The sequence below is a fragment of the Ovis aries genome, chromosome 14 (genome assembly GCF_016772045.2).
Source record: "Ovis aries strain OAR_USU_Benz2616 breed Rambouillet chromosome 14, ARS-UI_Ramb_v3.0, whole genome shotgun sequence".
NCBI classification, from domain to species: Eukaryota; Metazoa; Chordata; class Mammalia; order Artiodactyla; family Bovidae; genus Ovis; species Ovis aries.
In genome coordinates, this window is record NC_056067.1 from 52,500,791 (window position 1) to 52,513,418 (window position 12,628).

At 48.9% G+C, this 12,628-nt stretch overlaps 1 protein-coding gene across 3 annotated transcripts in view; it reads left to right on the forward strand.

The window, feature by feature from the left end:
• Window positions 1-12,459, forward strand: part of RELB (RELB proto-oncogene, NF-kB subunit) — a 28,558-nt gene extending 16,099 nt beyond the window's left edge. For all 3 annotated transcript variants that reach the window (XM_015100238.4, XM_060398119.1, XM_060398120.1), the window contains 8 exons: window positions 611-768; window positions 2,123-2,214; window positions 2,393-2,524; window positions 4,163-4,267; window positions 6,304-6,519; window positions 7,309-7,377; window positions 7,517-7,594; window positions 11,665-12,459. In XM_015100238.4, the coding sequence (XP_014955724.3) occupies window positions 611-768; window positions 2,123-2,214; window positions 2,393-2,524; window positions 4,163-4,267; window positions 6,304-6,519; window positions 7,309-7,377; window positions 7,517-7,594; window positions 11,665-12,050 (1,236 nt within the window). In that variant the 3' untranslated portion in view covers window positions 12,051-12,459. The remainder of the gene's footprint in view (window positions 1-610; window positions 769-2,122; window positions 2,215-2,392; window positions 2,525-4,162; window positions 4,268-6,303; window positions 6,520-7,308; window positions 7,378-7,516; window positions 7,595-11,664) is intronic.
• The last annotated feature ends 169 nt before the right edge of the window (window positions 12,460-12,628 follow it).

Genomic DNA, 12,628 nt, shown 5'->3' on the forward strand with positions numbered 1-12,628 from the left:
TTTGGAGTCTAAGAAAATAAAAATCTGTCACTGTTTCCAACTTTTTCCCCTTCTATTTGCCATGAAGTGATAGAACTGGGTGCCATGATCTTAGTTTTTGGAGTGTTGAGTTTTAAACCAGCTTTTTCACTCTCCTCTTTCACCCTCATTAAGAGGCTCTTTAGTTCCTCTTCACTTTCTGACATTAGAGTGGTACCATCTGTGTGTCTGAGGTTGTTGATGTTTCTCCTGGCAACCTTGATTCCAGCTTGTGATTCATCCCAGCAGAGGATGCCTGTGCTCCATTGCCCCCGTATTGGTGATGCTGACCTTGCTGACCTGGTTAAGGTGGTGTCTACCAGGTCTCCCCACTATTAGCTTGCTCTCTGCCGACCACACTTGGAGACCTTGTGTGCATCCATTTTTTTTAAGTCGAGCGGCCAAAGACAGTGCATCCGTGGGTCAGCTCTCATGTTATGAGGTCCCCAGGTTGGAAGCTTTGGGTTTAGGATCTAAAAGAGGTCTTCCACCGACACACTTCCATCGTTGAGGGGGAGACGAGGTACCAGAGGAGGCTTGGATGGGTGCAGGTGTCTGCGATGGGACCCCAAAAGCACCCGTCTTCCTGCAGCTCCGGGACTGTGGAGGGCTGCGGGAGGTGGAGGTGACCGCCTGCCTGGTGTGGAAGGACTGGCCTCACCGAGTCCATCCCCACAGCCTCGTGGGGAAAGACTGCACAGACGGCGTCTGCAGGGTGCGGCTCCGGCCTCATGTCAGCCCTCGGCACAGGTACCTGACTTGACCCCTTGTGCTTGGTCATGGAGATTTTGAGGGGCTGAGGATCACCTGAGAAAACCTTAGGGCTGGGGCAGCTTAACCAGACCCTCCCCACTGCATTGCCTAGATGGGGAAACCAAGATGTGGGAACAGCGGAGGGTCTCGTTTAGGCCTGGAACCCTGCTGCCTGCACCTCCACATGCGCTATGTTTATCCCCATTTTGTAGGTGAGAAAACTGAGGCTCAGGAAGGTGAAGGGGCCCAGAGAGCCAGTGGCAGAGCCGGGGTTTGACTCCAGACCTGACTTAACTGCAAGGCCCATTCTTTCTTTCACTTTATAATTTATATGTTTTCAATTTAAAAAAGCAAAAGGTTCAGAAAGGGTGTGCAGTGAAAAATGAATTTCCTTCCATCTTTGGTCCCCTAGTCACTAGTGCCCCTTCTTGGAGGCAACTAAAGTCGTGCTTTGCCTGTATATGTATATTTTTGTCATTCCCTTATGAATGGTAGAGACATTTGCACCTTGTTTTCATGTTTTAGTACATCCGAGAGATAATTCCTGTCAGTACATTTAGACCTGTCCTATCCTTTTTATTGGCTGCATAGTATTCCAATGCATGGATGTTAACAATTGATCGAATATGTTCTTAATAATGGGCACTCATTCCAATCTCTTGTTGCCCTGTTACTATTATTCATGAATGGTTTCATATATACCCTTTTCTAGGATAGATTCCTAGAAATGAAATTGTTGGCCCCACATCTGTGCATTTATACTTTTAACAATTTATAAACTTAATGAAAATGTAAGTTCTGTGAGAGCAGAGATTTTCTCTCTTCTGTTCCCTGCTGTAGCCCCCTGTTCCCTGTGCCTAGCACAGTCCCTGGCACACAGTAGGTGCTCAGGAAGTCTTGCTGGAATGAATGAATACTGCCATGTTGTCTTCCAGTACGTGGTCACTCGGGTGATTTACAGTCCCTCCAGCAATGAGTGAGAGTGCCTGATTCTCTACAACATCGCCTACAGAGAGCATTATCCAGCGTTTTGATCTCTGCTGTTTTGGAGAGTTTTTTTAGGAATTGATATCACATTTGAGTTTAATTGGCAGTTTTCTTCTTATAAATGAGGTCAACTGGTGCTTTCATGGGATAAAGATAAGGCGTGTTCCCAAGTTCTCTCAGGAATCCTCCATACCCCTAAGGGTTTGAGCCCCAGCCTCCTCCCAGTGCTGGGAACCCTGGGCCTGAGGGGGCTTCGGCCTCTGAGGGTGTGAGCCCCGCAGCAGCATCTGCCAGAGCCGTCTTGTGGGTCAGGGTGACACCTGCCCTTTCAGGAGTGCCTCCCTTCACCCCTTCCCCTACTCAGCTTCAACAACCTGGGCATCCAGTGTGTGAGGAAGAAAGAGATCGAGGCTGCCATTGAGCGGAAGATTCAGCTGGGCATTGACCCCTACAATGGTGAGTCCCTGCGCCTAGCTTAGCATCCCATCCTCTCAAACTCCTCGCCCCTCCGCCACCCCATCCCCTTGCCTTTTCCAGTTTCCACCATTGCCCCAGCCCCAGCCCTTCCTTGTCCCCCATCCCCTTGCTAGGGTCTCCACCACCCACACTCAGCCTTCCCATATCTCTCCCACAGCTGGGTCCCTGAAGAACCATCAGGAGGTAGACATGAATGTTGTGAGGATTTGCTTCCAGGCCTCATACAGGGACCAGCAAGGACAGATGCGCCGGATGGACCCTGTGCTCTCTGAGCCTGTCTACGACAAGAGTGAGTTGAGGGCGATGTTCCATTAGGATTGCCATTGGTCGCAAGTACTGGAAAGCCCCATACACAATGGGTGAACAAACAGGGAATTTTTTTTTTTTTTTGCTCAGTTATTAAGTCTGTTCCTGCTGATTCAGCTGCTCAGCTATATCAGGGTGCTGGTTCAGTAGCTCTGTGATTCTCATGGCCTTTCCCTCATGGTTACAAGCTGGCTGCCACAGCTCCAGACATCATGTCTATGTTCAAGATGCTGTGCGGTGTCACCCTGTGTGGTGTGCAAGCTGTACACTGCCCACCTCTAGAGGTCAGCGTTTACTAAGTAGCCTAAGGAAATGGGGCCTTCTAGTGTTGTAGAAAGCACAATCAGTACAATGACGCAGTCCTTGGGAACAGGCAGCATAAGTAATAATCTCTCTTTTACAGAAAATAATACATTTCTCAGAATCACCCTGATAGGCATCTGTTTATGTCTCATTGGCCAGAACTTGGCTCCATGGCCACCTTTAGTTGCAAAGCAGTCTGAGAAAGCATGTATTTAGATTTTTCATCCTGTATCAAGGGGTACAGGCATAGAAGAGAAGATTAGGAATGGCTGTTAGATTTTAGCCCACTTACAGGGACTGCCACAGACATCAAAATGGGCAGGGAATATCAATCTAGGCTTTTATGGATGCAAGAGATAGAATCTCAACTCACATAAGGAAAAAAAAAAAAGGATGTTCCATTAACTAAAAATATCCAGAAGTAATACAGTGCTTCAGGTTTGTATGTATCCAGGCTCTCAGTGATGTCATTAGGGGTCTATTTCTTTCCATCTCTCAGTCATGCTTCCTTCATGTTAGAGTCACTCTTAGCAGGGCCCTCCCAGGCAGGGGCAAAATAACTGTACAAAGCTCTAGTCTTATGCCCTACCAGCCTGGAACTTTTCTCCCGCTCCTGAAGAGAGATTCTTTTACCCAATTTCTTTTTTCTTTCTTTTTTCTGCATGCAGGCTTTCTCTAATTGCGGTGAGTGGGGCTACTCTTTATTGAGGTCCGTAGGCTCTAGGCACTTGGGCTTCAGTAGGTGTGGCAAGTGAGCTTAGCAGTAGCGGCTCAAAGGCTCTAGAGCTCAGGCTTAGTTGCTCTGTGGCATGTGGAATCTTCCCGTACCAGGAACTGAACCTGTGTCCGCTGCATCAGCAGGCAGATTCTTACCCCCTGTACCACCAGGGAAGTCCTCTTACCCAATATTTTTGCTCAAAGTCCCAGGGCTGTCTCTCATTGGCCTAGTTTTCCTCACATTCTCCTCTCTGACCAATCAGCTGTGGCCAGGAGGAGGTGATGCTTTGACTGGCCAGGTCTAGGGCACATGGTCCCCACTTAGCTACCAATGGGCTTTGACCTTATCCAATCCCCATGACAGAGATGGGAGCTCACTAGACCTCAGTGCAGAGGACTCATGGGATGTCCATTAACCCCTCCACCCTGGGCATCTTCTGTTTTCCACCTGCAGCACAGGTTCCAAAAATATCAGACACCCTGGCTTGTCCATTTCCCACCTCTCCACATCCTGAGTGGGCACCCACTGGGTTCCTGGTAAGGATTTGATGACTAAATTTTTTTTTTTTTCCTTTGTGTGTCTTCCTCTCCTCTTTCCCAGAGTCTACAAACACGTCGGAGCTACGGATTTGTCGAATCAACAAGGAGAGTGGGCCGTGCACGGGTGGCGAGGAGCTCTACCTACTGTGTGACAAGGTGCAGAAAGGTGAGGGGCCTGGGGCAGTGAGCAGGCAGAGTGGGGTCTGCCAGCTTGCAGAGACTGAGACGGTGAGGAGTAGCTGGTTAACCAGGGGAGCCTAGTAGAAGGGTCCAGAGCTCTGGTTTCAGATATTGCCCATTGATTCACTCACTCACTGAGTCACCCACCCACACACCCACTCACTCATTCATGAACAGAGAAGGAGGCCTGTTTATACTAGCCAGCATTGAATGCTGGGCAGACCTTGGCATCAGGAACTTTGGGGAACTACTCTGGTATTAAAATCGTGGAGTTGTATAAATAAATGCCTTATGACAGTTGGGTCGGGGCTCCAGATGGAGAAAATGGAGGTTTCCACTTGAGTCATATCCATTCAAATACAAAACCCCTTTCTCAAACTGGCTTTTAAAAAATTTTATTATTTATTCATTTTTGGCTGCACTGGGTCCTTGTTGCTTTGCGTGGGCTTTCTCTAGTTGTGGTGAGCGGGGGCTACTCTTCGTTGCGATGCGCAGGCTTCTCATTGTGGTGGCTTCTCTTGTTGCAGAGGACAGGCTCCAGGTGCACACATGCTTCGGTGGTTAGAGCATGCAGGCTCAGTAGTTGCACCATGCATGCTCTAGGGCATGGGCTCAGCAGTTGTGGCGCATGGACTTAGTTGCTCCGCAGCATGTGGGGGTCTTCCCAGACCAGGGATTGAACTCATGTCCCCCTGCATTGGCAGGTGGATTCTGATCCATTGTGCCATCAGGGAAGTCTGTTTTTTGGTTTTTTTTTGTTTTTTTTAAGAGCAAATGGTTATTGGGCCTCTGTGCTAGGCAGTGCTGGGGCATAGCAGTGACCGAGACACGTCCAGACTCTGCCCTCACAGGGCTCTCAGTTCAATGAGAGGTAGGGAAAGAAATACAAATTGTAAATGTGCGTAATGCTGATAGGGAAGAAGACACAGTACTGAGACTGAACAGGAAGACCAGATATGGTCCAGGCATCTGGGAAGGCTTCCTGGAGGAGGTGGTATTTGAGCCGAGATCTGAGGAAGGCCAAGGAGATTCTCAGGAGCCTGGGAATTGGGGTTAGGGCAGAAAAACTGATCCTGCCCCGGGTGAATGATTCAAGGTAGATTTTGAGTTCTATTTTGTCATTGACTCACTGGCTGATTTTGGCCAGGTGACTTTAATACCCTGAGCTGGTTTCCTCAACCCCTAAAATGAGCTGGTATTAGGATGAGATGGGATCCCAGGTACCTAAGAGCTACATCACAAAGAGGTAGCATTTACTGAGGATTTTCTGAGTTCCAGACCTGGAGCTAATATTTTACATAATGCTTATAAAAGCCATCATACTTCACAAGGATTGATCACCTATTATGTTAAGTCCTCTTCTAAGCCTTTTTATTGGAATGACTCATTTAATCCTTCTAACAACTCCTATGAGGTGAGTGCTATGACTTTCCCTCTTTAGGGTGATGACTGGGCCCAGAAATGTCAGTAACGTCCCCAAGTCCTAGGAGCTAGTGCTAAAGAGCTCTTGCTTGCCTGGATTCCCATCTTGGCTGCATCACGTGTTGACCACGTGACCTTGGACAAGTGGCTTAATCTCCTGGTGCCTTTGCTTTCTCCTCAATATCATGGGCTTCCTAAAACTGTTGTATGTCTTAGAGGTAATCTGTGTGTGTCCAACACATATAAAGCCTCAATATATATACACATATATGGGCTTCCCAGGTAGCGCTAGTGCTAAAGAACCCATCTGCCAATACAGGAGACACAGGAGATGTGGGTTCAATCCCTGGGTTGGAAGGATCCCCTGGAGGAGGCAATGGCAACCCACTCCAGTATTCTTGCCTGGAGAATCCCATGGACAGAAGCCTGGTGTGCTACGATCCATAGGAGCCAGACACAACTGAAGTGACTTAGCATGCATGCCGCATAATTAGTTTTATTCTTAGAAATACTTGTGTTGATTTTGGGGGAGGCTGAGTGAGTTGGGTCTCTGGTGGACCAAGTGTCTTGGCTCAGCTGATGCCCCCACTTTCCTGCCAGAGGATATATCGGTGGTGTTCAGCAGAGCCTCCTGGGAAGGCCGGGCTGACTTCTCCCAGGCCGATGTGCACCGCCAGATTGCCATTGTGTTCAAGACACCACCCTACGAGGACCTGGAGATCGTTGAACCTGTGACAGTGAACGTCTTTCTGCAGCGGCTTACTGATGGGGTCTGCAGTGAGCCTCTGCCCTTCACCTACCTGCCTCGGGACCATGGTAACCACAACAACCCAGGGTGACCCACTGCCCCAGAGACCAGGTCTTTGGCCTTGCTTGGGATGACCCAAAGGGGAAACGGGAAGAGGCAGAAGTAGAATGTAGGCTCTGAGTTGCACAGATGGGTTCAAATCCTGGTCTGCTTACTGGCTTGTGTGACCTTGGCTTCTCCTAGTCTCAGACTCCTCCTGTGGCAAAATGGAAATAGCAACAGTACCCATCTCATGACATTTTGGGATTATTTAATAATTTCTCCCCTCAGCACAGCTGCTCATGCCTGGCCCTCTGCTGGGAACATAGTGGTACCAGAGACAGCCCCAGCCCTGTGCCAAGAGGCTTATCGTCCTATAGGGGTGGGGCGATGGGGGGGGAAGAGATCTATTCCCATACAGTGGCAGGCAGACTGGGCAGGGCTGGGATGGAACTGCTTATAGAATTAGTCTTGCAGAGTAGGGCAACTGACCCAGCCTTAGAGTTCAGGGAGGGTTTCCTGGAAGAGGGGGCAGCTGACCTGAGGACAGGAGGGTGACTAAGCAGTTTTCCAGAAAAGTGATGAGTTGAGGAAGAGTGTTTTAAGTAGCTGGAACAGCAAGTGCAAAGGCGCTGGGGCAGAATTATGCCTTAGATGTTCCAATGGGGTTAAAAGTAATTTGGGTTTTATTCTAAGATATGGACATCTATATACATTGGTTGGGAAAAGCCAGAACAGCTCAACTTCCCAAATGGTTTCTATAATTAATTCTTATTTTTCATGGGTTATTTTGTATGCCTCTGGTATCTCCTGAACAGACAGCTATGGCGTGGACAAGAAGCGGAAACGGGGGCTGCCTGACGTCCTTGGGGAGCTGAATAGCTCTGGTGTGTCCCCTCTGCCCTTTTTGATGTCCCTCTCCAGGTCCCTGGGAGGGGGTGACTGACCCAATGCCCTGCCCACCCCCCCAGGTTGGGGAGGAAGGGCTGGTGGGATCCAGGGGTCCTCATCTTTGCCTTCCTTCAGATCCCCATGGCATTGAGAGCAAACGACGGAGGAAAAAACCAGTCTTCCTGGATCAATTCCTGCCTAGCCATGGCTCAGGTGGGTGTTGGTTCAGTGCAAGCCCCTGCCCTCGAGGTGGGCTGGTGGGGAGGGGGTTGCAGCCCCGCTTTTCTAGCCTCTTCAGGCCCCCCAAGAGCTCCTACATGGCCAGTGCCTCACCACTTAACCAGCAACATAAAGTGGAAAGAAGTGTTCAGAGGCTCCGATCTCCACTTGGCCATTTACATGCTGTGTGACCTTCATCAAGTTGCTCTACCTCTCAGAGCTTCAGGGCTCCTCTGAAAAGTATCACCACATACCTACCTCATTGGCCTTTTAAATGTTACTGTATTTATTTTTACAGACACTCTGAGCATAACTGCTTTGTGTGTGTTCATTTAATCTGTGCAGTCCTTATGGGGGGTGGGGGGTGGGTGCTGTCATCTCCCCCCATGCCGCAGTCCCATTTTACTGGTGAAAAACAAGGCCCAGAGAGGTGACATCTCTTGCCCAAGGTCACACAGCCAGTCCCTGGTGGAGTGGGGAGTTACACCTGGGCAAAAGTTGATTTACTTCTAATGTATTAAAAATTTTAATTATTTAGGCTGCAATAGGTCTTCGTTGCAGCACATGGAATCTTCGATCTTCTCTATGGCACGTGGGGTCTTTAGTTGCGGCATGTGGGATCTATTTCCCTGACCAGGAATCAAACCCAGGGCCTCTGCATTGGGAGCATGGAGTCTTAGCCACTGGATCACCACCCATGGGCACAGGTTTAGATTAGTGATGATACATGAGAAAGTAGTAGTAGGGAGTAGATGATGGATAAATGGAGGTGGTGTCAGAGCTAGCCAGCCTTGAATTCAGTCACCCCCTGACCTCTTCTACCATGGCCCTCATCTCAACTCACACGCCAGCCTCCAGATCCCATGAACTGTAACCCTGTCTGGCTTCTATCCAAAGCCTCCCCACTCGCTGACCGCTAGCTCTAAGAACACTGACCCCAGCTCCCAGCCAGTCTGCTGGAGTTGTCAATCTCAGCCAATCTCACCTGAAGGTTTCAAGTGTCATCTGTTGTCCCCCAACACCCTCTAACTAATGCCCAAGACCTCTGCCCTAGAAACCCCCAGTCCTAGTCCATTTCATCAACCTTTGACCCTGAAGTCCCTCATCATTAGCCACTTAGTAATTCTTTCACCTGCTCCATCACCCCAATTTCCCAGTATCTAAAGTTCCCCTCTCTCATTCCTTTGGCAAAGCTGGCACTAGAGTGGAATGGTTAGGAGCCTGGCCTCTGCAATCAGACTGGGTTTGAATTCAAGGCCACAATTAAGCCACTGTGTGATCTTTTTTTAAAAAAATATGTGTTTATGGCTGCATCAGGTCTTAGTCGCAGCATGTGGGATCTTTCTGGGTGTCATGTGGGCTGTTTGTTGAAGTACAAGGTCTTCTCTCTAGCTGTGGTGTGAGGGGGTCTAGAAATGGATTTGTGGTGCATGGGCTTAGTTGCCCTGAGGCATATGAGATCTTAGTTCCTGAACCAGGGATCACACCTGTGTCCCCTGAATTGGAAAGTGGATTAACCACTGCACTGGGAAGTCCCTATGCAATCTCTTTGGGCCTCAGTTTACTTAACTTGCAGATGGAGATCCTCCTTCTTGGGGTTCCTTCTAGAATTTAGTGAGGCCACAATGCACAGTTATTTAGTATAGGATTTGGTGCCCAGGAGATGTTAGGAACTTGCCGGAAACCAAGAATGCCACCTGCATTTTGTTATGATCATGTTTAACTGAATTCACAGCAAAACCCCAAATAACAGGAACCTCAATAGGGTAGGACATTATTTCTCCTCTCACACACACACAGTCCAGGGATGGGTGGTCCACAGATTGTTTGGTGGCTGCATGATCATTGGAGACCCAAGCTCCTGCCATTTTCAGCTCATAGTTTCCACCTCCTGGTGTAGAATGGCTGTTGCAGCTCCAGCCAGCATGCCCACATTTCAGCCAGCAGCACTTGATCACATGTCCACATCAAGCTACCAGGGAAACTGGGAAATAGAGTTCCAGCAGCACTGTGACTCCTTCTAAAATAAGTCTAGTCAGTCTTTGCTGGTGAGGTTTGTGTTGTCTCAAAAAGACTTCCACAATGACACTTAACCATTTTACCTTCCAATTTTGGGACTTGGTATTTCTCCTTGGGTCTCCCATGGTGTGGAGATTTCACCTTTTGGGTTGTCTTTATACGCTGGGGGGCTTTGGAGCATCCTTTTCTTCCTCATTCTTGAGGAAAACTCACTAGCATTATAGGAGCACAGTTTCAACCCTGGTTCCACAACTCACTTGTGGACTGCAAGTTATTTTGCCTGTTTCCTTATTAAATAAGAATGATTCTTAGTTTTCTGAGGAACTTCCAAACTGTTTTCCACACCAATTTACCCTCCCACCAACAATGTATGAGGGTTCTCTTTTCTCTGCATCCTCACCAGCATTTGTTATTTATGTCTTTTTGATGACAGCCATTCTGACAGGTGTGAGGTGATACTTCATTGTGGTTTTTATTTGCATTTCTCTGATGATTAACCATGTTGAGCATCTTTTCATGTGACTGTTGGCCAACTGCATGTCTTCCTTAGAAAAATGTCTATTCAGTTCTGCTCATTTTTTTAGTTGGGGTATTGTTTATTTAATATCGTATGAGCTGTTTTTCTAGTTTTAATTCAGGAAAGGATAGGCTAACTCTCCTGTTATGCACAAATGCAGTGGGGTTTAGGATAAGGACTGCCCTTATCTATAAGATCCCTGGGTGGGGAAGATCCTCTGGAGAAGGAAATGGCACCCCACTCCAGTACTCTTGCCTGGAAAATCCCATGGACGGAGAAGCGTGGTAGGCTACAGTCCATGGGGTCGCAAAGAGTCGGACACAACTGAGCGACTTCACTTTGAGCTGTTTTTATTTTGGACATTAACCCTGTACCGGTCATATCATTTGCAAATACCATATGACCCAGCAATTCCATTCCTGAGTGTATATCCAAAACAAATAAAACGAAAACACTAATTTGAAAAGAGACATGTACCCCAGTGTTCATAGCACCATTGTTTACAATAGCCAAGAAATGGAAGTAACCTAAGTGTCCTTCAATAAATGAATGGATAAAGAAGATGTGGTGTATATATATACAGTGGATTACTGTTGCTGCTTAGTCGCTTCAGTCTTGTCTGTCTGTATACGACCCTGTGGACTGCGGCCTGCCAGGCTCCTCTGTCCATGGGATTCTCTAGGCAAGATTACTGGAGTAGGTTGCCATGCCCTCCTCACAATATATTACTACTCAATCATAAAAAAACCCTGTAATTTGCAACAACATGGATGGACTTGGAGAGTATGCTTAGTGACAGAGAAAGACAAATACTGTATGATATAACTTATATGTGGAGTCATAAAAAAAAGTGAATAAAACAAAAAAGAAATACTGACAGATATAGAGAGCAACCTAGCAGTTATCAGTGGGAAGAGGGGAGGGGGAGGGGAAATATAGGGATGGGGATTAAAAGGTACAAATTACGACGGATAAATAAATTAGCAACAAGGACAGGGAATACAGCACAGGGAATATAGCTAATATTTTATAACAACTATAAGCAGAGTATGGGCTTCCCTGGTGGCCTGGATGGTAAAGAATCTACCTGCAATGCAAGAGACCTGGGTTCAGTTCCTGGGTTGGGAAGATCCCCTGGAGAAGGGAATGGCAACTCACTGTAGTATTCTTGCCTGGAGAATCCCATGGACGGAGAAGCGTGGTAGGCTACAGTCCATGGGGTCGCCAAGAGTCAGACACAACTGAACGATTAAGCACACACACATAAGTGGAGTATAACCTGAAAAATTGTGAGTCACTACGTTGTTTGTACACCTGAAACGTATAATACTGTTCATCAACTATACCTCAAAGAAAATTATCGTAAATTAAAAAAAGGAGATAATGGTGATAGTCCCTACTCAGAGTTCTCCCTGGCGTTATAGGAGGCCACATGATAAAGTATTTAGCCACAGACCCGGCATTTGAGCTGGCGGAAGGTCGACCCTAAAAGCCCACCATGCTTCCTTCTTTCTTCTCATCCCTGCAGGACCGTACCTCCCGCCGTCAGTGCTGCTACCCGACACAGACTTCTTCCCGGGCACCGTATCCCTCCCCAGCCTGGAACCCCCCGGCGGGCCAGACCTCCTGGACGACAGCTTTCCCTACGACCCCGCTGCCCCCACGCTCTTGACCATGCTGGACATGTTGCCCCCAGCGCCACCACTCACCAGCGCTGTCGCGGGCAACGGCGGTGCAGGGGCTGCGGTCGGGGAGCCCCCCGGCCCCGAGCCGCTGACGCTGGACTCTTATCAGGCCCCGGGCCCCGGGGACGGAGGCACTGCCAGCCTCGTGGGCAGCAACATGTTCCCCAACCAGTACCGTGAGGCCGGCTTTGGGGGTGGCCTCCTGTCCCCGGGCCCTGAGGCCACGTAGCCCCGCGGCGCTGGAGGAGAGGCGCTGGGTCGGGAGGGAGGTGGCCTTCCAATCAGGATACCCAGCACCCCCATCCCCTGGGGCGGCCCTTGGTCAGTCTTCCGACGTCCTCGTCCTTCTGAATCGGACATCTTCAGCGCTGGGGAGAAACTCCGTAACACCGGTTTCTCCTGAGCTCATTTACAAATGAGAAAACTGAGTCTGGAGAGGAAAGGGGGCTTGGCTCTCAAGCTCTAGCTTGTTAAAGCTGCTGTCTCAGCCCCCACAAGCAGGGGCACCTTCTCCAGGGGGATTCTGTTGTGTATATATGGGAGGAGGGTGCAGATCCCCCATCCTCCTTCCCCAGGCTTGAAGGTGGGGCGGGGTAGGTAGTTTGTTCAGAGTCTTCCTAATAAACATGAGCTTTTGATCCCTGGGGGTCTCGTCTCTTCGCTAGAGAAACAACCCCCACACTTAGGTCTGAGGTCTCCAGGCTCCGCCTACGCCCCTCTGATTTCCTCAAGCCCCGCCCTTCCGCTCACTCTCTAGTCCAACCTAGTTCCCGCCCCTCGAGTCGGCGGAAGTGCCTCTGCCGCTCC